The sequence below is a fragment of the Cnephaeus nilssonii genome, assembly GCF_951640355.1.
Source record: "Cnephaeus nilssonii genome assembly, chromosome: 6".
Taxonomy (NCBI): Eukaryota; Metazoa; Chordata; class Mammalia; order Chiroptera; family Vespertilionidae; genus Cnephaeus; species Cnephaeus nilssonii.
Window position 1 is genome coordinate 39,210,556 of NC_137077.1, and position 27,935 is coordinate 39,238,490.

Genomic DNA, 27,935 nt, shown 5'->3' on the forward strand with positions numbered 1-27,935 from the left:
AGTTACATACAATGCTATGCAGTTCCAAGGGGGATTAGAACTTTGAAGAAAGACAATTATTAATAATATTTATGATGGTATACATCTAAAAACAGCTACATTTGAAAGAATTGTAACTTATATCCTCAAAAGCCTTTTCTGAATATCAACAATACTAGATTGTCAGAAGTGCCTACAAACCTGATTATAATAATCTCTGGCACAATGACCTTATCTAAATATGTGGACAGTCAAGCACTTTTACATAATTGTACAGTATTGTTTCATCATCTCACACAATTCAAAATGTTAGATGTTCTTTTGCTCATCAAGAGTGAAAGTTTTCAGTCATTTGAAAAAAAAAGTATATAAACTGTTATTTTTGATAGAACACAAAACGTTGTTTCTTATAAAACTTTAAGCAAAAAATAAAAAACAATTCACAATCAAGACTTTGAAAGTTTTCCTTTGTTTTATGCTTGAGCTAATTGGATAAATACGTACTTTTCCAATTTAGGAACAAATCTTGCAGAAAATGATGGAATGGAAATATTCCTGATTTTTAAATGAACTAATTGTTATACTGTTTCAGAGGAGCAGTATTGGAAAGAACATTCATCTATTTATGGCACTAAGCAGATGAACCCTTGTTTTGAGAAAAATGTTCAGAAATATTTAATATATTGTGAAGGCCCAGAACAACCACCCGGTATCATATTCATTTTTCAACTAAAGTAAAAATGATGAAGGTAAAAGTCACCTGGACCAGCACACATCTTTAATTCAGTTGTTATATTACAATTAAATCTTAGTAGTGATGACAGAGAGGACAGTTGCCAGAGATTAGACTAGAGTATTAGATAAACTGAGTAGTGCAGACATACTATTAAGATAAATTCAATAAAAAGAATCTCAGTTTAAGACTATACATATTTAACCTGCATAGGAGATACCAAGTGGAAGCACATGTACAAGTGCATGAACACAAACTCAAAACTGAAGATTTACATTATTATACAATTCCTCTTGAATGTTAACACCGGGATTACCAGAGAATCCATGGACCTTTTCTTCTAAGGGAAAGAGATAAAGTTTTGTCATGTAACTCATTATCCAAACCTTTTTTTTTTTGGGGGGGGGGGAATTAATCATCTTAAACTCAATTATAAGAATTCAAGAGGAAGGAACACTTCCAAGCTCATTCTATGAAGCCAGCATCACCCTAATTCCAAAACCAGATAAAAACAACACAAAGAAGGTGCATTACAGGTCAAAATTCTTCATGAATATAGATGCCAAAATCCTCAACAAAATTCTAGCAAATTGGATCCAGCATTAAGATCATACACCATGACCAAGTAGCATTTATCCCGGGGATGCAAGGATGGTACAATATCCACAAATCAATAAACGTGATACATCACATAAACAAATTGAGACATAAAAATCACAGTCATATCAATTGATTCAGAAAAGCATTTGATAAAAATCCAACACCCTTTCTTGATAAAAGCCCTCAGCAAAGTGGGAATAGAGGGTTTATACCTCAACATCATAAAAGGCTTATATGACAAACCTACAGCCAACCATCATACTCAATGGGCAAAAACTAAAACCATTTCCCCTAAGAGGAACAAGACAGGGATGCCCACTTTCACTACTCCTGTTCAACATAGTACTGGAAGTGCTAGTCATAGCAATTAGACAAGAATAAGAAATAAAAGGTATCCAAATTGTAAAAGAAGACGTAAAGTTGTCATTATTCACAAATGATATGATACTGTACATAGAAAATCCTAAAGACTCCATCAAAAAATTATTAGACTTAATAAATGAATTCGGCAAGGTAGCAGGATACAAAATTAACGCCAAGAAATCTATGGCATTTTAATACACCAATAGTGAACTTACAGAAAGAGAGATTAAAAAACAATCCCATTTACCATTACACCAAAAAAAATTAAGATACCTAGGAGTAAACTTAACTAAGGAGGTAAAAGACCTGTGCTCGGAAAACTACAGGACACTGAAAAAAGAGATAGAGGAAGACATAAACAGATGGAAGAACATAACCGTGTTCATGGATTGGTAGAATCAACATCATTAAAATGCCCATACTACACATATAGAACAATGGAATAGAATAGAGAACCCAGAAATCAACCCAAACCACTATGCTCAATTAATATTTGACAAAGGAGGCAAGAGAAATACAATGGAGTCAAGACAGTCTCTTCAATAAATGGTGTTGAGAAAATTGGACAGATACCTGCAAAAAAATGAAACTAGACCACCAACTTACACCATACACAAAAATAAACTCAAAATGGATAAAGGACTTAAACATAAGACGGGAAACCATAAAAATCTTAAAGGAATCCACAGGCAGCAAAATCTCAGACATATGCCGAAGCAATTCCGTATCTTCACCGATACAGCTCCTAGGGCAATGGAAACTAAAGAGAAAATAAACAAATGAGACTACATAAAAATAAAAAGCTTCTGCACAGCAAAATAAACCATCAACAAAACAACAAGAAAGCCCACTGCATGGGAGAACATATTTGCCAATGTTATCTCCGATAAGAGTTTAATCTCCAACATTTACAGGGAACTCATACAACTTAACAAAAGGAAGATAAACCACCCAATCAAAAAATGGGCAACGGACCTAAATAGATACTTTTCAAAAGAGGACATACAGAAGGCCAAGAGACATATGAAAACATGCTCAAAGTCACTAATCATCCAAGAGATGCAAATCAAAACAACAATGCAGTACCATCTCACACCTGTCAGAATGGCTATCATCAACAAATCAACAAACAACAAGTGCTGGCAAGGATGCGGAGAAAAAGGAACCCTCATGCACTGCTGGTGGGAATGCAGACTGGAGTAGCCACTGTGGAGAACAGTATAAAATTTCCTTAAAAAACTAAAAATGGAACTCCCATTTGACCCAGTGATCCCACTTCTAGGAATATATCCCAATAAACTAGAAACACCAATCAGAAAGGATATATGCACCTCTATATTCATAGCTGCACAATTTACAATAGCTAAGATTTGGAAACAGCATAAGTGCCCATCAGCAGGTGAGTAGATTAGAAAACTGTGGTACATCTATACAATGGAATACTACGCTGCTGTAAAAAGGAAGGAACTACTACCATTTGCAACAGTGTGGATGGAACTGGAGAGCATTATGCTAAGCAAATAAGTCAGTTGGAGAAAGATAAATATCACATGATCTCATTCATTTGTGGAATATAATGAACAACATAAACTGATGAACAAAAACAGATCCAGAGACAGAGAAGCATCGATCAGACACTTAAACCTCAGAGGGAAGCCAGGGGAGAGTGGGGGTAAAGGGGAGAGATCAACCAAAAGACTTGTATGCATGCATATAAGCATAACCAATGGACACAGACAACAGGGGGGTGAGGGCATGAGTGGGAGAGTAGGGGGCAGTGGGGGATATAAGGACACATATGTATACCTTAATCAATAAAGAAAATTAAAAAAAGGAAGAAGACAAGTATAAAATCTGAAGGCTTTATCCAGATCTTACATTATTATAGATCAATGTCACTAATAGAAGTAGATGCATATGTACACACACACACACACAAAGGGAGAGAGAGAGAGAGAGAGAGAGAGAGAGAGAGAGAGAGAGAGAGAGAGAGAGAGAATGAAAAGTGACTTCCTTCTAACATTCTTGGTTAAGACAGAACATCTCACATAAGGGATTATTTTCGCTTTTTAGGATCTTCTATTTTTAGGAATGAACCTGAATTATTAACCATCAAAAAAAAAAAAAGACACCTTGATCATGTCACTGTAATTGTTACACATAAAATATAGAAAGGACCAAACTCCATCAATTTTTAAAATTAGATTATTTAATGTTAAAACCTTATTTAAAACATTTTAACATTAAATATACTCTAAAAATATTTTAAGGAACTGCTTTTACCATGTCTTTGCTTGCTGTTAATCCTGTGATTAGTGACATGTTTTAACATTAGAAAAAAAGGGGGGGGGGGGAATGGACTCAATTTATCCATGAGGTTCTTACTGGTGATTATAGGTTAATTTTATCACAGATCTGTTAGCTTATCATTTATGTGATTCAAAATATTTTAAATAAATTGGGCAGATTATTATTTTAATTGTTTTAAATTAAATTAGATTGCCCAATTATTTTAAATTATGTTATTTTATTTAGATGGTTACCTAAATTCTATTGAAAACAAACTTTCTAAATGTCACACCAACCCTGTTATTTTTGAATATTTAAAAGCAGTTCTTCACACATACACAATAAAGGTTGTTGACTGACAATCATTAAAAAGTAGGCAATCATGTATTTAAAATACTCAAAACTAACATTTCATAAATTTCTCAGAAATCCTCCAAATTAATCATTCTTATAATTTGTCCTACTTTAGTGTCCCCCCCCCCCCAGATGCAAAAGTAAACCTATACTGGAAAAATATAAAATCGACCAAAGCCTCAAGTTATCTCTAATTTGTCCTATTCGATATTCAGTGATTATTACAAATTTGTCAATTATACCTTAATAAAATTGGGAAAATCTAAAAAAAAAAAAATTCAAGACCAATCTACAGCACTCTTTCCAAGACTAGTATGGCTGACATGGAAATCTAAACGAGTGTACATAGTATTTTCCTTAGGGACACACAATGTATTTTTGCTAAAACAGTAACGCCTTAAGACTGACTATGCACGCCATAGGATATATTAGTTTTACAAAGTTCTTTCAACCACATGCTGCACAACTGTGCTTGCAAGAGAACATCAAATGTCTTCTGCTACAATCCCTTCAATCAGTCACAGTGGAGAAGTCATGATACCTACAGTGAGAACTCTTCAAATGTCTAAAGTAATATGATCCATACAGAGCAAATACATGCTCAGCAATACAGTATAGTTTAAATGTTGTTTTAAAAAAGAGAAAAGAAAATCTAACCAAGCAAATATATTCACTTGTTCTGCAACAGGATCCTCAGTACTTTAGCAACAGTGTTGCCCAAAGACTGTGGGGAGCTTCCTCTTTCCTATATCAATAACTTGAGATGTTTCACTATAATATTTCTACAGAACAAAAAGGAGAAAAATGAATACTCCTAAGCTCTAAGAGGTAAATAGAATGTTTTCCACAGATGCTATAATTCAAATTCCAAAACATGCTGTAAAGTTAAGATAAAAGGCAACACAGTCCAGCTGGCACAGCTCAGTGGTTGAGCATCGACCTATGAACCAGTAGGCCCCGGTTCAATTCCTGGTCAGGGCACATGCCCAGGTTGAGGAGGCAGCTGATCAATGATATACGCTCATCATCAATGTTTATATCTCTCTCTCTCCTTTTCCCTCCCTCTCTGAATAAAAAATATAAAAAAATAAAAAGATAAAAAGCAGCACAACAAGCATTTGGTTCTCAGAACTAATTAGCATCCCACATAAATGTCCTCACATGAAAACTGTGACCTTTGTACCAAAATGATTCTGAAGGGATTCTTCCAACTCATAAATTCTGAAACCATGAGCAGTGTGTGCCCATGTTTGAGGCTATCGTCAAATTTATCCTTTCAACAAATATTAACTGAGCACCTTCTAAGATTAAAGCCCTATCCCAAATGCAGTAGCACAGGAGCTTGACCTTTCAGGAACACTGAGTTAAGAAGTAAAGATAAAATATAGAAGAAAATGTTGTTTGTTGAATGATATAAAGTAGAAGGTGACAAGGACCTGAAGGAAGAAACAGAAGTTATGGAATTTCAAAGGTGCAAGGAGGAAATTCTAGTTGTGAAGGTTAGAAAAGACCAATAGGTAAAGTAGCATTTAAACTGAGCTATGAAGAATTATCTCATCCTTTCGGAAGATGTGTGTTTATGTATCATACAGATATTATTCAGTATGGAGATGAGTAAGTGTGACAATAGCTCAATGTCAATGGAATGAAGCAGAGACAGTGTCTAACTATCACAATCAGCACATGGCAGTAGATTTGCCTCCAAACTACAATCACTGTGGGTTACAAACAACTTCAGCTTGCTTTCTTTCATCGCATACTAAGGAAATTTGGAACCAACTCTATAATTTTACATGTTTAAAAGTAATTCACAAAATAGATTACTAATGGATAACTAAAATTTAATGCAAAGGAGTTAATTGCAACATTTTCAGAAGCTCTCAGAGTCAAGTGTGCATCCTTAGGGAGGTTACTTTGCTATTTCCACTTGCCACTAAGAGGTTTTCGTATTTTCATAATTCATGGCACTTAAGTATAATTTCTAGCTCCAAAATCACTATGCACTAAAATATAATTTTTGTTTTAAAAGATCCTTTACTTTGAGAGCTTTTGATAATTCACAATCATTAAATAGAATTTACTGATGATATGCGGGTAATTCTAATAGTGTCAGACATAATTTTAAAATTGCAGATTTCAGCTATAGAATAAATTAAAATAATCTTTCTATCACTTTATTTGGAGCATTTGTTTCAACATATGTTAGGTTCCTTTTTATTTTTTATTCCTCTTTAATACCTAAAAGTAATTCATCCCAGAATATAAAATCATGTGGCTAGTTACTACACATTTTTCAAGAATACATCTAAATTCAAATACAAACACAACCACTATATTATTGATATAGTGCTGACACCTAAATCAGTAACATGACTGCATAAACATACTGACATTCCTGATAAAATTCTCCAACGATATTGCATGCTCCTTGAGGTAGAAATATTGTCTATTTTAAAATTTTACATATCACTACAGCTGAGAGCCACCCAGTAAATATAGGTTAAATTGATAAATGGGTAGATATATTTAAAATTATTAATCAAGCATCTATAATATCATTTTACTGTTCTGATTCCAAATATCCTGAGAATAATTATCAAGGCTGTTCAAACCAGTCCTCCGCAAGGTGAGGCACTTAGGCATATGAATTATTTTAAGCTGAAAGCAATCGAGACCTTGAAGGCTCAAGAGAACCTTCTACTTCTCCCTTAAAGAATTTAAATAAGGGCTCCAACCCATAAAAAGAATTATCACCAGAAATAACTTTTTATGACCTGTCTATAGGACAGGGCAAACTTTTTTTTTAATATGTTTTACTGATTTTTTACAGAGAGGAAGGGAGAGGGATAGAGAGTTAGAAACATCGATGAGAGAAACATCGATCAGCCACCTCCTGCACACCCCCTACTGGGGATGTGCCCGCAACCAAGGTACATACCCTAGGCCGGAATTGAACCTGGGACCCTTCAGTCCGCAGGCCGACGCTCTATCCAATGAGCCAAACCGGTTAGGGCAAACTTTTAATTATTGACCAGGTGTGCTTATCATCCTGCAATGACCTTCCTCACCTCTGAAGCCCTAAGGTGCCTTACCTCATCCTTAGCTCAGAATGCCATATATACCTCATTTTACCTTTGTGTAGCTGAACCCCTTGGGTATGTTGGGTCTGTAACTCTCCCATACATGTGGGGTTCCCATATATACATTTGTAATTAAATTTGGACATTTTCTTTTGTTAATCTGCCTCCTCTCTATTTGATTATTAGACCAACCAGAAGAAGCTAGAAGGGTGGAGGAAAGTCCCCCCCACCCACCCCCCACACACACACTTTATTATACTGGTTTTTGCTATTATATTTTAAAATAATGTACAATACTTAAACGATACTTGGGTGAACTGATGAGTACCCACCATAAAGTCATAGACTTGGGAGGAAATTAGAGCCAATCAAGTGCAACTTCTTACCTGGTGAATCAGTCTAACACCTGTCTGAATGCAGGACTCTAACACTAGAGTCCCAGGGTACAGTTCTAAAAACCCATTCTACTGTGGGATACTCTAAATGTTACAAATGTCTTCTTCACCGTGGACTATATAAAGCCTCTTTGTCCTTCCATCCTTTGGGCCAAATTTTTTGTTTGCCTTTTTGTTTGTTTGTTTGTGTGTTTGTTTCAATGTCAAGTAAGCATAGCCCCATTTCTAAATGAAAATAAGAATTTGAGGATAATTATTATGACTATTCTATTCAGAGTCTTTGTATTTTTCAGGTTAAACATTCATTCATTGATATGGCATAGCTTCCACACCTTTCTTCAAGATGGTAGCCCTCCTTAAATACACATTTGGCATTTGAATGGTTGAAAAATAACACTCTAGATTTGCTCCCGCCAAAGTAAAATACAAGTGTTTGATTCAATGACATGAAATTGCCAACACAACCATTTTTGACCTAGAAAAATGACAATTCCGTATAGCTCGATATAATAGCATTATCTTCCTTGATGTAAGCACTGCACATCCATCAATGAATCCTCAGATTGCATTAGCTTTTTAGCAGCTGTATAACATCACAGCTTTATATTAGGTTTGAGGCCAAGTAAATCCCTTAGGTCATTTTCCCATCAACTTGTGCAATGAATTTTATGGAATGTATAATGCAAGAATTTACTTACCTGCCACTTACTAGTTTTATTATGCTTATGAAAATTTTTTGAACTCTTAGAGTTCCAATGTATCCGAAATCATATCGTGCTTACTATATGCCAGACACGTAGTCATTATGAGTGGTTCACATTTCATCCTCGGAGTAACCACACGAGCTACAATCATTATCTCGTTCCCCACGTTACAGAGGGGGAACAGAGACACTGAGAGGACAGGTGCACTCCCTTAATCGCTATATTACGCTGGCGCTCAAAATAAGGAAACTATCTTTCTCAAGTGGTTTGGGATAATTGAATAATATACATAGTGTATTTCACTTTTCCATCTCTTTCCTTTATCGAGCATGTTCAATTAGCTGCTAAACGCAAGAGATGTTAGCTACAAAATGCTTGTCTCTTGCACCTGGCATTTCCTTTCAATTCTTGCAGGTCATTCTCTAGTTCTTAACACTTTTAATTCTTTTGCAATTCTGTCTATTGAAATTGCCTCTTAACTGGTATTTCCCCATATTGTCCATCTGCCTTCCACTCACTCTATATGATTCTGTGTCCTATTTCTTGTCACCGTCTCAATTTCTACTTTGTTTTTATAACCCCATTTAAGTATTATTGCCTCTTACTAGTACTTTCTATTCCTTCAAAGAGAAAAAATAAACAGGTAAAATATTGTTTCCTGTTTTATTTGTATTTATTTATTTTATCCCATAACCATGTATCCCCCATAGACTCTCTTCCACCTCCCCCCACACCAGTCACCACACTATTGTTTGTAATTATACCATTTTCCCTTAAATTGTAGGCCTCCCTCTCCTATTGTCTTTCCTTCAGAGTCAAACCTAACAGAGTAAGTATAATGCTCCAAAAATCAATTTATAGAATGTCCTTCCATTAATAAAACCAAAATATAAAGGCTGGGATAAGAAAAGCGTTCTGGAAAGCAAGATGGCCGAATAGCAGAAGCGCTGAAGCCAGATGGCCTGGGTTGAAATCTCTCCTCTGTCTTTTCCCACTGGGTAATTCTTGTCAAATCACTTAAGCCTCCTGTGCTTCCATTTCCTCGGTGGTAAAATAAGGATGAAAATAATATCTACCCCTTAGGGCTGCTGTGCAAATTAAATTAGTCAATATATCCAAATGGCTTACAACATCAGTCGTTATTATCACAAAAGACCTTGTAAATTAAGTAAGAAATCTGTATCTCATTGCTTAAACATCAGGAAAGCCTCATCATTAGGCATTTGCTTTGGTCCAGATGCCTATTCCTGTACCTGTGGGTCTTATCTCAGTTCCTTTTTTGGCCCCTCAAGTCACGCTATTTTCTAAACACTCCTGGTAAATGCTCAGCCCTCTCTGGCCTGACCTCTGGTCAGTCAGCAGTTCCACTGCAGGGTCCCAGACCTTTGAGAAAATGAACTGCAGAGAAATAACAAAAGAAAAGCATATTCCTCAGGAAAATAATCAAAGGAATAACTAGAGCAACAAGAGAGAGGGACATAGACTCATAAGAAAACAAAAAATAACATGGGTCTAAATAAAGGAGACGGCTTATCTGAGATATTTTTTAATGAAAAAAAAGAATTCATAACACTCAATAACTGATTAAATGAGGGAGGTGTAGGGAGAAAGTCAAGGATGGCTACAAAAATTGCAGTTGGATATTTTGGCTGGTGATGTTATCAGCTACATTTGGAGCGAAGAAGAAGCAAGCCTGGTGAGCTGACACTTGTATATGCAGAGTTTGACATAAATATCGAATAACCAGAAGCAATTAGATAAGAGAAACTGGTGCTCAGTATCCCACCTACCCATTATCAGTAGAGACACTTTTTGAATTGGTTTGTTCTCTCAGTTTCGAGGATAGATTATAATGATCTACTCCTGCCCTCTCTCTCACGAATTGAGACACATGGGTAAAATGGCTGGCTGCAAAGCAATCTGTGGCAACAAATAGCACGGATCTCACCAGGGAAATCTCACCAGAAATTGTAACCTCATTAAAACAACGCACTAAATTCCTGGGGTAACCAGCAGCTACAAGCAGATGGAAAGGCCTTTCATTTGAATATGCTCCCCTCCCCGCCAGCATCCATGCTTTCATCGGAACCTAGACATACATTAGAAAGTAAATGGACTAAAACAGAAATTCTGCCTCCTTGCTTTTGCTTTACTAAACAAAGTATATTTGTATTAGGAAACTGAGTTTCTACTTTATTTTCAAATAATAAGTTACTAAATGGCAGTAAACAGATGATAGTTGATATCACACAGCACACTTAACACCCCCCCCCCCCCACTTTAAAACGGTATTTTAGAAAATCAGCAGTTGACCTGTAAAAGTAAGACTTCGGTTACATTAGAATTGTAACACATTAAATTTACTTTTGACTGAGGAAAATACAAGTTTCAAGACTAGAATATTCCACAGGAAAGTCATAAATGAGCCAAATATTCAGGATTATTAAAAATAAAACACAACGGTTACTTTCACAAAATGAAGTAGAAATTCAATCTTTGGGTTTAAAAAGACTTAAAACAACTAAAAACAGGAAAGTATCATTCTCAAATGTAACTTATACCCTCTCTTCCAGCACAGTGATTTAAAAAAATTTTAATTCTTACCTCTCTCCATTCTTTATTTCCAACTCCTTGTATATATAAGACACAAACTACAAAAGATGAAAAACATATATATGTCATTTATAAAAATCGGGTATGAATGCATAATTTATGTTACAACTGTGCAAAAACAACACCAAAATTAATTCCTAATTCCCAGCCCTCCTCTTGCCAAAAAATTGCGAGTAAATCATTAAATGGCTGAATTTTTTTGTAAAGAAACAAAGAACAAACTATATCAGATCTTTAGAACTTAGATAGAAAGCTTGGCACATAAAAAATATAATGATAATTTACTAATGTCTCTACATTATGCTACAGATGTAGATAACTTTTAAAACTACGGTTTAACAGTTTAAAACATTTCAGTTTTATACTACTAGACATAAGTCAGAAGTTTTTCCTAAATACCTACTGTACTCAAAGCCATCACAGGAAGGACAACCTAGAACAAATTATACACTATTTAACTTTTGCAACTCCCATCCTCAATAGAGTCATACCTCATTTTATTGTACTTTGTAGATATTGCATTTTTTTTTTTTTACAATAAAAGGTTTGTGACAACCCTGTGTTAATCAAGTCAGTTGGTACCATTTCTCCAACAGCATTTGCTCACTTAGTGCCTCTGTGTCACATTTAGGTAAGTCTCTCAATATTGCAAATATTGTCATTATTGTTATTTTGATTTTAGTGATCTGTGATCAGTGATCTTTGATGATACTATTATAATTGTTCTGGGGTGCCAATGTAAGATGGCAAACTTAATTGATAAATGTTGTGTGTGTTCTGACTGTTCCACTGACCAGTCGTTCCCAAGCCTTTCTTCCTCTCCTTGGGCCTCCCTCTTCCCTGAGACACAGCTATAGTGAAGTTAGGTCAATTGATAACCATGCAATGGCCCCTAAATATTCAAGTGAAAGAAAAAGTTGTACGACTCTCACTTTAATCAAAAGCTAAAAATGATTAAGCTGAGTGAGGAAGATCTGTCAAAAGCCAAGACAGGCTCTAAGCCTCTTGTGCCAGTTAGCCAAGTTGTAAATGCAAAAGGAAAAGTTATTGAAGGAAATTAAATGTGCTATTCCAGTGAACACACAAATGATAAGAAAGCAAAACAGCCTTATTGCTGACATGGAGAAAGTTCTAGTGGTCTGGACAGATCAAAACAGCCACATCATTCCCTTAAGCCAAAGCCTGATCGCTCCAGTTCTCTGAAGGCTGAGGGCGGTGAGGAAGCTGCAGAAGAAAAGTCTGAAGCTAGCAGAGCTTGATTCATGAGGTTTCAGGAAAGAAAATGAATGCCTGGCTTCAAGGTTTCAAAAGACAGGCTAATTCTCTCGTTAGGGGCTAAAGCAGCGGGTGATTTAAAGGTAAAGCCAATGCTCATTTACCATTCGGAAAATCCTAGGGCCCTTAGGAATTATGCTAAGTCTACAACAAAACCTAGATGACAGCACATCTGGTTACAACATGATTTACTGAATATTTTAAGTCCACTGTTGAGACCTACTGCTCAGACAAGAAAAGATTCCTTTCAAAATATTACTGCTCAGCCACACTACATGTGGTCATCCAAGAGCTCTGCTGGAGATATATGATGAGGTGGTTCTTGTTTTCATGCCTGCTAACACAACAGCCATTCTTCAGCCCACGGATCAAGGAGTAATGTCAACTTTCAGGTCTTATTTATTTAAGAAATATAGTTCATAAGGCGATAGCTGCCATAGATAGTGATTCCTCTGTTGTATCTGGGTGAAACAAATGGAAATCCTCCTGAGAAGGATTCACCATCTAGATGCCATTAAGAACTTTTTTGATTCATGGGGCAAGGGCAAAATATCAACATGAACAGGAATTTGGAAGAAGCTGACTCCAGTCCTCACGGATGATGCTGAGGAGTCTGTGACTTCAGCAGAGGAAGTGACTGCAGATAGGGTGGAAATAGCCAGAGGGATGGCATTAGAAGTAGAGTCTAAAGATGTGACTGGATTGCGGTGATCCCATCATAAAACTTTAACAGATGAGGAGTCGCTTCTCCTGGATGAGCAAAGAAAGTGGTTTCTGGAGATGGGATCTACCCCTACTTAAGATAAAGTGAAGTCTGGTGAAATGGCAACACAGGATTTAGAATATTACATAAACATAGCGATAAAGCAGCATCAAGGCTTGAAAGGATTGACTTCAATATTTAAAGAAGTTCTAGTATGGGTAAATGCTATCAAATAGTACTGCATGCTACAGAGAAATTGTTCATGAAGAGTCAATTGATGCGCCAAACTTCTTTGTTGTCTTATTTTAAGAAATTCCCACAGTCATCCCAACCTTTAGCAACCACTACTCTGATCAGTCAGTAGCCATCAACTTCAAGGCAAGACCCTCCACCAGCCAAAAAATTACTACTCACTGAAAGCTCAAATAATGGCTAACATTTGTTAGTATATTATTTTTTAATTAAGGTGTGTATATTTTTAGACATAATACTATTGCACACTTAATAGACTTACATCATAGTGTAAACATAACTTTTTATATGCACTGGGATACAAAAAAAAAAAAATCTGTGTGACTTTATAGGGATACTCGTTTTATTGTGGTGGTCTGAAACTGAACCCTCCAAGGTGTATCTCCAAGGTATGCCATATTTGTAAACAGGTAAGAAATCCTGTCAACCATAAAGAGAAGTTGCAAAGGGAGATTAAGGGTTTGGGGTAAAGATTAAGGGATTAAAAAATAAGTCCCACTTGTCAAATGAGCTACAGAAAATTTTAATACATACAAATTATAATGCCATTTCCCAATGACTACCTCAAGAATTCTAACATCTGATAAAACCTTTACCCTATAATTAAACCACATTTTTTTTCATACATTCATAGAGATGGAGAGCTATTAGATATCAACTTCTAAATAATACACAATTTTTACTAAACGATTTATACATTAATTTGGCTGTTTTCTAATTCAAACTATTTTTTTTAGTTTACAAATTATCTCTGATGTTCAAAATCTCTATTTAGGAATCAAAAAATTCAGCTCATACAAGATGTTATATATTTCATGTAGTTATATATGCCTTATACACGGCTTTCATTTACAAAAAAGAAAAAGAAAAGGAAGAGTATTACTCTGTGACTAAAACACTTAAAGTCATGGCCCATATGATTGTTTTTCAAATATGATTTCTGCCATATGGCCATAGCATGAGACTATAATTCAAAGGTGAACTGTCCTGCACTGGAGTCATCTGCACTTCTATCCTATTCTCAAAAAGCTGAGCAACTCCCTCTTTAGGTAGAGTATTGCCCAGGGAGATGAGCACACAGGACTTGAGTCCATTCCCCTTCTTTCTTTCCAGGCTTCAAAACAAATATTTAAACAAAAACTATGAGTTCCATACAATTTTTGCAAAATCAGAAAGTAAAATAAGTAGACTATCAAAAGCAAGTAAACAGATACTTACTTGGATCAGATTTAGAAAATGTGTCTCTGTCAAGAAGATTTCTGTTGAATAAAATAGAAAATGTTAGATGAATATGAGGCCAAAATATTTATCCTATCTAATAAAAGAGTAATATGCAAATTGACCATCACTCCAACGCACAAGATGGCCACCCCCATGTGGTCAAAGATGGCTGCCCCCATGTGGACACAAGATGGCTGCCACAAGATGGCCTGCAGGGGAGGGCAGTTGGGAGGGACCAGGCCTGCAAGGGAGGACAGTTGGGGGGGACCCAGGCCTGCAGGGGAAGGCAGTTTGGGGTGGGGGGGACCAGGCCAGCAGGGGAGGACAGTTAGGGGTGACTGGGACAGCAGAGGAGGGCAGTTGGGGGAGACCATGCCAGCAGGGGATGGCAGTTGGGAGGGACCAGGCCTGCAAGGGAGGACATTTTAGGGGGACCCAGGCCTGCATGGGAGGACAGTTGGGGGGGGGACCAGGCCTGCAGGGGAGAGCAGTTAGGGGCGACCAGGCTGGCAGAAGAGGGCAGTTAGGGGTGACCAGGCTGACAGGAGAGGGCAGTTGGGGGGACCAGGCCTGCAGGGGAAGGCAGTTGGGGGGAACCAGGCCTGCAGGGGAGGGCAGTTGGGGGCAACCAGGCCAGCAAGGGAGGGCAGTTGGGGGCGACCAGGCCTGCAAGGGAGGATAGTTAGGGGCGACCAGGCTGGCAGGGGAGGGCAGTTAGGGGCAATTGGGCCAGCAGGGGAGCAGTTAGGCATCTATCAGGCTGTCAGGGGAGTGGTTAGGGAGTGATCAGGCTGGCAGGCAGAAGCGGTTAGGGGCAATCAGGCAAGCAGGCAGGCAGGCGAGAGGTTGGGAGGCAGCAGTCTAGGATTGGGCCTAAACGGGCAGTCGTACATCTCTTGAGGGGTCCCAGATTGGGTTTAGGCTGGGCTGAAGGACACACACACAACCCCATGCATGAATTTCATGCACCGGGCCTCTAGTATAAATTATACATATACATATACATATACATATACATATACATATACACATATAATGCATATATATTGTATGGAATATATTATATATGTATATATAGTACACACACACAACCAAATAAAAACTCGCCACAGACCTGCCTGTATTTATTCAAAAGACATCACTGGAGTTTGGGAAGCCAGGGGGGTTTATTTGTTCAGCCTTGCACTGCAATTAGCTGATAACAAGACTTGCCACAATCTAAGATTAAAATCCTTTGAGAGAATTAACTTTTAGGTTTCCTTTTATTCCTTCATTAATGAGTACATAGATACTCAAAAATGTTTCCTGAATTGAATCGTGAGTTGCTGCTAATGCAAAAGTGTTTGGGATTCAGAGCATGTGATCACATTAGTCCCTGGCATTAGAAGGCAACAGTGAAGCACCATCTACTGACATGCCTGACATCAAGCCTGATGAGCTTTATGTCGCTATTATGGTTTGGAAATTTAAGATGCGTATGCACAGAACTTGCTTGAAGATTCTTCCCAGGAGAGGCAAAGATTAAAAAGGTAGACAAGGTCATTACTAGAACCTATTTATTCTTTTTTTACAGATATTTCCACCTCTACAACAATAAAAATGGGTAATCAGAAAATGTCGATACATGGATTTCTCTGGTATTGGAATATCCTCTTAAATGCAATGAGTAGTAATGCAGCCCTTTCCCCTATGCTTATAATAACCCTGAGGAATATAAAAACGTTAAGTTCACTATGCTCTGATTAATAAGGCAGATAATTATTAGAAAAAAATGTTTAAAACTAATTTTTTCTAAAAAGTCATCATTTGAAGCTATAACCTTGTCTAAAAAACTTGGCTGTCCAAATGACTTAAAGGTTCTAAAAGTTAAATTTGTACTCCATACTCATCCTTCATTAATTAGTAATAATTTATAATACATAAATTATATTTCCATACTTAATACTTATAAGAATTCCATGTTGAAGCTCTACAAGGACTATTACTTGTGTGCATGTATCTGCCTGCCCTTGGTATTTGAAAGGCTTCCTGTTTTCATATCAATCTGATATCCTTTTAGTTATTTCTATTCCTAGAAAGAAAATATCAGCCATATCTATATTTGGAATTAAATCAGATTCAAAGATCACTAGTCAGAAATCAAATTAAAATAATCTTTCTGTCCCCTAAAAGCAGACACCATGACTCAGCAATGGTTGGTAAACAGTAAATTAAAACATTTTCAATTGAGAAATTACTGTGATATATTTACAAAAAGTAGTTCTCCACTTATGGAGAAATTCTCCAGCCCTTCCTGTGTTTCCAGTTTTTGCTAATTAAGTGTCCTAAAAAATGTAATTCAACTTTCTTTCACAGTTCATACATATCAAAGAGAGATGACAGGGGAAAACATTGCAGAGTGGTCGGGACTCAAAAACCATCTTATATGCTTATTTAAAAGAAAATAATTTGATTTTAACCACAAATACAAAATAATGGGTTTCTAGCAACAAAAAGATAAATAGTCTTAATCAGAGACTTTACTGGTCACATTGTTTCTTCCAGCCATTATGATCCATAAAACATAATGGTAAAGTCAAAAACAAAGAAACAAAAAACCTTAAATCTTTTATATGAAGAGAAATAAAACTCTTCATAACGTAGTCCCTGAAATGTACAATTTAAATTTCCCATTGCTGTCTAATGATAAATTTTATCTATTCTTTAGTCATATGAATGTAATAGGATCTCTGACTATATTTAATTTCCAAAGACTACTTACCCAAACATATACAATTTGAAAAGTTTGGAAAAGGCAAGTATTCTTAAATAATATATATACTGAAAAATGCCAGTTATTGTCAAAATATGTTATCCAGGTTAGATATATAAAAGGAATACAAGATTGTTACCTTCCCAAATTCTATTAGACACAAAGCACATTCACACTAAGTAAAATAAGATAGGTATTGTTGCGAAGGCCGTTTCATCAGAAAACAAAGTATGCTGAGGCTCAGAGACACTGAGTAAATGAATAAGAGCAGACAGCCCAGGTCGGGATAATCCAATGCAGCCAGCGCCTTCTGAATCCCATTGCCCTGTTCTTTACAAAATGCCACACGGTCTGGAGAAATCCAAAAGAAACAACTTATTTTCCTGTGAATGTTAGAAATGTAGAAGGCCTCCAAAATATAACTATTGGTTGAGCTACTAGAGTGTAAAATAAAATACATTCTAGTTCATGGACTGATCTGAAGAGAGAGGCTGCCTACAAAATGAAGAAAAAGAACTAGGGTGGCCAAACCTAAGTGTTTTCAATAGAAAAATATTGTTGTTTTCCACATGAGGCACTTTAAAAAAATAGCGCGCGCACACACACACACACACACACACACACACACACACACACTCCCTATCAGCTTTTATATAGGGAGACTACTCCTTCCCTCCAGTCATCTGCTTGAGCTAGGATGCCTATAGCTTTATTCCTATAATTTTATAACATGATGTCAAACTTCACTAGGTGAAAAATCCTGTCTTTCTAGGCTATAAATCTAAATGCAGCCAAAACAAGAAAAAGAACAAATTCCTGAAAAGAAATTATGAAAAAAATACAGTGTACAAGTTAGAAGATTTACCTGAAGAAATTACAATGTATGAGTTTGAAAACTATGATCTGTGAATCGGGCTGTTCTAATAACCACTTACCCTCCAATTCCAATTAAAATGCCTGGGCTGTGGACTTAAACAAGTTCAACTGAAATAGCTAAGGCTCCACCAATTAAACTCTAACCTGCATGAAGAAACACTCTGTTAATAGAAAAGTTGTGTTCTGTATGAAGCCTGAAATAGGAGTAGATAAGCAAGAATTTAGTAACATCTCTCTAGGATCAGCCAGGAGAAAGGCTTCCCTGAGGTCCCACCTTTCCTATCAATGCTCATAGGTCTTAGTCCCTTATGACAGAGACCGATGCACCAGGCCATCCTCCCTGAGGACAACAGTCAGTTAGCTCATCCAATAACCCTTCCTGCTCTGATTTTATGCTCAAGTCACCTTTCAATTTTAAAACAGTTTCTCATATAGTTATTAGCACAGAACTGTACTAAGTGGCCAACAACGAATATGATAGTTGTCTTGCCAGTTCTATTTTCATTCTCAACTGGCATTCCAAGACCCACACTGAGCAGCCAGTTCACCTCTTAAAATGATACCTCAGGTTGTCTTCCTCTACCTGGAAGTTAGCATTTCTCTTCAAACTTCAGTGCAATTCTGCAAGTAATTTTCAAGCAAATACTCTAGGCCTAAGATCTAACTAAGCACTTCCGAAGACACAATTAATATTAAAGACAAGGTCCCTTATTTCAAGAAACATATATTTTAATAGGAAGACAAAAACACAGAAATAATTAAATAGCAATCTTGGATGGTATACAAGAAAACAGTTTATTATGAGAAGAAGGAATAATAACCTAAAAACAAACGTAAATTGATTCAGATACAACTTAAAAAAAAATAGATACAATAGTTAACTCTTATTCCAACCAAGATCAAACATTTTATAGGTATGTCTATATGATTAAAATAATTTAAACAGGGACCTAGCTCAAGTATCCTTTTCTTCTATATTTATATATAACGAGGCTTTATTGGTAGAAAATTAAAACGTCTAATTCTTATGTAAAATGAGCATAACAACATGGTCCATTAAGGTAAACGTGATTTGTCAGTTAAACTAAAGTTGCAGGCCTGCTGCTAACTCCTCCCTACTTAGCAAATGACATCGCCTAATAAATATCGTTCTTTGATAATGTGGTTAAGTATAGAAGTTTTCAAAAATGCTTTAAAGAGAAAGCAAATATCACTATGCTAACAGATGCAATTTGAAAAAGAAAATATACTTGGTATATATTATGAATGTTAAACTGAATAATTTCAGATGAAAGGCAATCCTATTACTTGTGACCTTTTAAAGTGCTAATTTAACAAAACCTACAATATTCTTGTTTTAGGGAATAAGTCCCCAAATTGCAGGTATGAAGTGAGTTCCAGAAAGCAAGCTCAGACAACATGTAAAGCGCCTACGGCTACACCTGGGTGGAATAGTTCTATTTATTCTTTTAATAAGAAAAAAGACATAGGTTATAAATAGAGCCAAACAAAAAACTGTTCTATTTAATATTCCACAGGAGCAAAACATAGCCTATAAATAGAGTCAAAATATGCTTAATCACTTTACAAACATTGTCCAGCATAAACGTCCCCCGTGTGAACAGAGAACCACACCTCTGCATTATACAATTTCCCCTGAAAATTCTTCTGCATCTATGAGCAAAATGATTCTGGGTTAAATCAAAATTTAGGAAATGATTAGGGGGCTTTTTGTTTACATGTTATTCAGTGTGGTCTCAGGACAATGACTACCCGAGAGGTGTTGACCAAGTCTCACTTGGCAACCGTGGAACCTGGCACAGGCTTGCCCCTGAGCAAGGGCTCAACAAGCGCCTACTGAACGAATGAACGGGTTTCAGTGTCCAAGCAAAAGCATCAGCTTTTTACACGTGAAATACAGTGACGTGGATGACTAGGAAGGTGGCATTTAGAGCCTTTGCCCTAATAAGTAACCCATTAACGGGGAATACCTGAGAGCGGCTGCTTTACTGGGATTGGAAACAAGCCCCGAGTCACTGAGCCACCTGCCCTGGCCCTTTCTTTGGGCATTACATTGTTTTATGGATTGGAATTTGGGAGTTCTTGGGGGGCGGGGAGGAGTATGCGTTTTTAAATACACATGCACACAAAATGATTTTCAGGGACGTGTTGTTGTTTTTTAATAAAAACAATGAAATCAAAACTTTTTTTAACCAACTGAAAGGAAAATGATCAAATCTGAAAGTGATTTGAATGCAAAACTTAATCCCCTCATGTATTCATTCTTGATCTTATTCATTAAATGAACATTATCTCTGGAAATTTAAGGTAAAAATATTTTTCCTGAAACTACAATTTGTATGACAAGAGGAAACAGATTGTGTACAGGCAAAAAATCAAGCCTTAGAAATGAAAAAAAAAAATGAAGTATTTTGAAACTGAAGCTTACTGCAAAGTCGAATTCAGCTACCAATCTCAGATACCAAGTAATTCTGAAGGATGGGGTCATTTGAAAGTACTTAACAAGGTTATCTGGCTTTCCAGAAAATAATAGACTTTCAGATGTGATATTGTACAAATAAACTAAAAATTCAGTTGAACAGCTTCCTCTCGTTGCCTGAATAGGCAAATAGAACTTTACCAGACATGATACATATTACCCCACAAAATACTGAGGATAAAATACACTAAGATATTCTCAGATTTTACAGAAATAGGTTATTTAAAGTATTTCTTAATTAGTACTAGTGAGCTAAAAAGGTCAGTGATAAAAATAACAGTTTTCAACCTTGGCATGGGTTGAATTTGGTTTAGATCCTAAAGAAAATTTGAGAGGAAGATAATTAATAAATAAAATATTTATGATTTTCTTGCGGTCTTCACCTATGATTGATATTCTTGAAAATTGCTTCAAAGGAAACCCAGGTCTTTTGCAAAATCTGACATGTCAGAGTTCTGGTTTGCCTGAGCTAAAATAAATAGAAGAAACCATTTGGTTTCATTATTTTTAGATTAAAAAAAGGTACCGAACCAGTCCCTGATTTCAGCTCAAGAAGAGAAACACAACATTTATGTTAACAAAATTGGGCAGGATAAAAAGAGACTGAGAATAGAATGAGGGTCTCCTTAAAAACCCGAAACACACATACAAAACTAACCTTACTATCTTTTCCTCCACGTTGTAGCCCCTCTATTCCTATCTCAGTGAAATGGCAACTGCAGAAGGCAGAATAATGTCCTCACACCCCAAACATATCGGGTTCTAATCCCTCAAACCTATAAGTATGACCTTATTTGGAGGAGGAGGAGTCTTTGCAGATGTGATCAAATAACAGATCCAGACACGAGAAATTAGATTATCCGGGATTATCTGAGTAGGCCCTAAATGCAATGATATATATCCTTTTTAAAAGACAGAGGGAGCTTTGACACAAACAGAGAGAAGACAGTGTGAACAGAGCAGAATAAGATTTCAGGTCTCTGCCCTGAAGAATGAAGTGATGTGGCCACAAGCCAAGGTATGCCAGCAGCCACCAGAAGCTGTTCAAGGAATGGATGAATTCTCCACTAGAGCTTCCAGAGGGGGAACGGCCCTCCCAACACCTTGGTTTCTGCCAAGTGCTACGGATTTCAGATGTCTGGCCTCCAGCATAGTGAGAGAGTAGGTTCTGTTGTTTTAAGCCAACAAATTTGTGATCATTTATTACAACAACCACAGGAAACTAACACAGCAACACTGTCCATCCCACCTGTCTTCCAAGGGAGACCCCAGAGTCATCCTCCCTTTTTCTCTCTCCCTCTCCCCTAATGCGTCTCCCACTTTGGCTTCTGATTCCAATTCCCAACTACTTCCCAGACCTTAGAGCTCTTAACTGGTCTTCCCTGGGTCTCACCAAGATGCCCCCAAGAGAAAAGTTTTCTACAGTAAAACGTGACCAAATGGCTCCCTTGAATAAAAACCCATTACCTTCAGAAACTCCAAATTCTTTAATACGGCACCAAATACCTGCCATATTCTCACCCTGGCTTTACCTCCAGCTGCACCTCTATCCATATTCCGTATCATCTAAACTCTGCTCTAGACATGCCAGAGTTTTTGCAGTCCCTTAAAGCAGTGGTCGGCAAACTCATTAGTCAACAGAGCCAAATATCAACAGTACGACGACTGAAATTTCTTTTGAGAGCCACATTTCTTAAACTTAAACGACATAGGTAGGTACATTGTTATTAACTTCATTAGGGTACTCCTTCCATCGCACTGTACGTGCGCGCCCGCACGTGGTATTTTGTGGAAGAGCCACACGCAAGGGGCCAAAGAGCCGCATGTGGCTCGCGAGCCGCGGTTTGCCGACCACTGCCTTAAACTAACATTGCCTCACATTTCTGTCCTCACAGGGATCACTCTGAAATTTCCTCACCAACCTCGTTCCTGCTGGGAAATGTGAACCTCTTTTCCTGTCTCCCCACTGCTGTGCCCCGGCAGGTAGAACTGATTACTCCCTCCATGCCCAACGGGAGCCTCTATCACAGATTCTGCACCTACTGAGCCAGGTGCCAGGTGCCGGGCTCAGCACTTCAAACAAATCCTTCCACGGAACCCTCACATAATCCTAGCTAGTAGCAATTGTTATGAGAACCCATTTGCAGATGAGGTAATAAAATTCAGAGGGGTTAAAGAAAGTGGCCAAAGACACAAAAATAGTAAATGGTCACAGTGCATTTTTGTAAAGTTTTCATTGACCTTTAATTTTTATTTTTTACTTTTTACTTTTGTATCTGTTATGTTGACTGCCTGTATTATTGAGAACAAAATGAAAGGAGCTGCAAATAACGTCATCCTTCGGCATCACTTCAGAAGGTCTAGAGAATAAAATATAAAATAAAAATGAGAGCATTGTAAAGAGAAAAATTAAATTTTTACTTGCAGAAGATTTAACTTTGTGCGTAGAAAAAAATAATAGAATTAACTAATAAAATCTTTCAAAATTAGTAAGATAACTCAGTGAAGTGATTGATGGCATGATGAATATAAGAGTCAATAATCTGGGGGGTATCAACAGTTACTAACTGTCCTAGCCCAGTGGTCAGCAAACTCATTAGTCAACAGAGCAGCAAACCGCGGCTCGCGAGCCACCGTGGTTTGCCGACCACTGTCCTAGCCAATTCATACTTCTTTTTTTTAATATATTTTATTGATTTTTCACAGAGAGGAAGGGAGAGGGATAGAGAGTTAGAAACATCGATGAGAGAGAAACATCAATCAGCTGCCTCCTGCACACCCCCTACTGGGAATGTGCCTGCAACCAAGGTACATGCCCTTGACCAGGGGTCCTCAAACTACGGCCCGCGGGCCACATGCGGCCCGCCGAGGACATGTATCCGGCCCGCCGGGTGTTTTTGCCGCCGCTGCCTGTCCTGCTTAGCAGCCGACTTAGCAGTGTGCATAGGAATTTGTTCATAGTTTGTTTGTTTTTTAAACTATAGTCCAGTCCTCCAACGGTCTGAGGGACAGTGAACTGGCCCCCTGTTTTAAAAGTTTGAGGACCCCTGCCCTTGACCAGAATCCTTGAGTCCTCAGGCCGATGCTCTATCCCAGGGGTCCTCAAACTTTTTAAACAGGGGGCCAGTTCACTGTCCCTCAGACCGTTGGAGGGCCGGACTATAGTTTAAAAAAAAACAACTATGAACAAATTCCTATGCACACTGCTAAGTCGGCTGCTAAGCAGGACAGGCAGCGGCGGCAAAAACACCTGGCAGGCCGGATAAATGTCCTCGGCGGGCCGCATGTGGCCCGTGGGCCGTAGTTTGAGGACCCCTGCTCTATCCACTGAGCCAAACCGGTTAGGGCCAATTCATACTTCTTGGCAGTTTTCTGTTGTCTTCCATTGCTGAAGTATGTGAGGGCTATGCAGTTCTCTCACGATAACCTCACTCCCGAATCCTATGCTGCCATGAAAGCAAGTCTCAGACCAAACTCTGCCAACTGGGACTCAAAACAATCAAGCCCCAGCTCTCGGCTTTCAGGAACAGCACCTATAGGCAGATGCCACAATATTCTGGCGACATAAAAGAAGGAAATTTATGATGAAAATATGAAGATGTTTTATGGAGCCCAGAGTCAGGAACATAAATGACCTTATGGGAAGAACTGAATAAGAACAGAACCACAAAGCCCTGGTAAATCAACAAGAGACCACACCGTGAGGCAATGAGCAGGGCTGCAGGGACAGCAGGCAGCAGGTCCACGGGGCAGGCCCTGCAGCAAAAAGGCATTACTGCAATTTCCCAGTGGCACTCAACACTGGCATTTGAACAACAGCTGTGGGGGCTCTGTGGATGCAGCAAGAGGAAGAGGGATTTCCTGGGATGGCAGCTCAGAGGTACACTGCAGTTCCTGCCCTCCAGGCAGGGGGCGCCAGACTTGCAGAGAGAAAGCCAGGTTCCAGTATTAATATCTGGAAAAACCTGTGCCCATCTTCTCCAATCATCAAAAAATGGATATAAATGATACAAATGGATAAATGGATAAAATGGGTATAAATGATACATGCTTTTTATATATGCCTACATAAATGCACAGAGAGGTATCTAATTGGTATGATCCATCACTGGGTTGAATTTGGGATGATTTGAATGTTCTCCTTTCTCCTTTTCAACATTGTTTGGCTTGTTTCTTTGTGTGTTTTTACAATGAGCATGTAGCATTTTTGTAACAATTATTGTAAGATTTTTATTAGAGAGCCTTCACTATCTTCATGATGTGGGTCCATTATTTTTCAACTATTTCTGTTGAATGCCAGTATAAAAATAAGAGTTTCTTGCTAAGTGATAGGAACTTTCTTCACACTTTATAATGATATCATAGCATACAATCCCCATAGCAACTATATGAGAAGGAATTTCTATCTTCCTTTATAAACCAAAGCACAGAGAGATTAACTCTCATCTGAACGCTCATTGTTGGTAATATATGGAGCTGCAGTCTAAATCCAGATGTTCCCATCTCTAAATCTGTGCTCTGCTCCTTAATACATTACACCAATTATGTTGCAACTCTTGAGATTGTGTATTATTTTCTTCAGTCCTTCCTCCTGCCTACTCTAAAAGTAGTAACCACTTTTAGCTCCCTTGCTAACAGCAAGGTGGGCAATGAGCTTGCACCTATTTTAAACTATTAGCATGAAAATATGAAGATGTCAGAATTTATTTCCTCTCCCAGAGGCAATGCATGATATTTGTAGGTGACAATCACTGACCAAAAACCAAGAGCTGATGACTGTGAAGGATGTCCCCCAAAGTAAAAAACTGAAGGCTGACTACTCTGCCCAACATCAGCTCAGATGTCTTCCCAGCACCACTCCCAAAATATGTTGATCATATGACGAGGTTTTCTGTTTCTCTACTAGCTGTTGAGCAATATACTGCTTCAATGTGGGGGAAAAGTCCTAAGTCTCCAGGCTCAATATCTGTAAAGAAATCTTTATCTAGATGCAGGGTTGTCTGGAATCAGCTCCCTTTAAGATTTATCAATCAATACACAGGCTAACCCAGTGAGAAAAATACTATGCCTACAAAGGTAAGGCTAGGTCAGCGAGGTAGGCAGAGTTTCGTTTTGTTTTGTCCACCATATTTTAAGTAATACCTTCTGTAATTTATTTTGATCACTAACCACTGAACAACTCAAATATCTGTAAGAGCTATCTGAGCTTTGCAGGATCAACAACAGAATTTAAAGAGAAGGAATTAATCTGAAAAGGAAATTTGTTTGCAACCACAAATGACCAACCAGCTGAGATAGAGAGATTGGAAACAGTTTTCTAACATGCATCTGCTATCCTGGTTACAAATGATTAGACCAGAAATTTGTCCCTGACTCAAAAATACTCACATAGGTCCAAAAATAAAAAGTAATAATAAGATAACAGAGTGACATAGGAATAGGCCATTGTTTAGCCATGTCACCTTCATCCTGCTTTTATACAATTTTGTGGTTTTTTTCAAGCCATTTGATATTACACTCTTTCCTGTATTGATGCCTTTGGTCATGTTCAACTTTCTGAGATGCTGGACTTTCCTTTTTTAAAGTATACATTGAATTAATAATTGTTAAGCACTTCCTATATGCAAAACATTGGATTAGGTACAAACCTGAAACAGGTGAACAAGACCCACGTCCTGCCCTATGGGAATTTATAATTTAATAATTGTCTAATACTCTTTCAAATGTTTATTCAACAAGCACTAAGCTACTAAGTGACAGAAAAAAAAGGATGTGGTGTTGAAGACTGTGATATACACACATGGGCTCTGGCCCTAGATTATTTATATTCCGTTAATGGGACACATTTGTAAACAAATATGTGCAGCCAATAGGGAATGTGTATAATAAATTCATTACAGATTACAGAAGAGGGAGAGTCAATTCCATCTGAAGAATTGGGAAAGTCTTCATAGTGAGAGTGATGCTTGAACCATCAGTAGAGTCTGTCGAATCAGATTACAAAGTAACATAAAATTATTCCCACAGGAACCAAGGCGTGATCATCATGGTTCCCTCAGGAAATGCAGGTGGACTGAAGTGCTTAGGGTTTAGGACACAGCTTTGAGAGGACAGTGGGGAGAGAGAGGGTGGCATGACATGGAGAGAAAGAGATCAGGCTTGAAAAGCCAGGTCAGGGTTTGGGAGATCCTCGCAGACTTATTACAGAGGCAATAAAAGGATTTGCAATGAAAGTAAGAGTATGACAGCATTTGCCCTTTTTTGCCCTAGCTGGTTTGGCTCAGTGGATAGAGCCTGCAGACTGAAGGATCCCAGGTTCAATTCCGGCCAAGGGCACATGCCTGGGTTGTGGGCTCAATCCCCAGAAGGGGGTGTGCAGGAGGCAGCCAGTCAATGATTCTCTCTCATCATTGATGTTTCTATCTCTCCCTCTCCCTTTCTCTCTGAAATTAAAAAAAAAAAAAAAAAAATAGAGAGAGTATGACAGTATTTGCCTTTTTTGAACAGATAGACCAATGTATAGGATTCATGGCAGGGAGAAGGTTTGCCCAGAGCAAGTGTGAGGTTGAAAGGTCCAATAATCATGTGCCATGGTCTCTGCCGGAGTCAGACAGGCCCGGACCCAGTCAGAAGCAGAGTGGCCGACTACGTTAAAGAGATGATGTAGAAGTGAAAGTGGGAGATCAGGGATTGAGACTTAACTGGCAGAAAGTCTGCTTGGGTAGAGAAAATGGAGAGGGCTTACTTATTCCCTGGTTGGGAAGCAAACTGGAATTTCAGGAGTGCCCATATGTGGTCTGAAAAATCTCTGACGCAATTCTGAGGTGACAATAATCCTCGTTTAGAATAGCTGGTTTAGACCATGCCCCTAAAATGAAAGTGATACAACCACATAATCATTTCCTTTTTTAAATTACAGCCTATTCTATGCGTGCTGGAAATGTTCATCAAACATCATTAGCAGCAGCCTGTGTTACACTAATTCATCCATTCATTGTCTTCATTGAAACAAAGTGCTTTTATAATTTTGGTTTTTTTTTTTCTCATTTTATTGTTAAACCGTTATTGAGGTCAGTCTCTGGAAAGATCTGACGTAATCAGGCAGGGCGACATTTTAGGTTAAACATAATCAACTGAGCACTGAGGTACGTTAGCTGTGTTTCAAGCACTTGGGAAATCATTTCAGCAATCCAACAAATTAGCATAACCAGACATGTAAGAAGTGATGTGCTATGGATAGTGACTT

At 37.8% G+C, this 27,935-nt stretch overlaps 1 protein-coding gene across 1 annotated transcript in view; it reads right to left on the minus strand.

Annotated features, from left to right (window-relative positions):
- CPNE8 (copine 8) overlaps window positions 1–27,935 on the minus strand; it is a 195,622-nt gene that overhangs the window by 144,086 nt on the left and 23,601 nt on the right. The window contains exons 2-3 of the mRNA XM_079775534.1: window positions 14,559–14,599; window positions 11,102–11,148 (exon numbers count right to left, since the gene is read on the minus strand). Of these exons, the coding sequence (XP_079631660.1) occupies window positions 11,102–11,148; window positions 14,559–14,599 (88 nt within the window). The remainder of the gene's footprint in view (window positions 1–11,101; window positions 11,149–14,558; window positions 14,600–27,935) is intronic.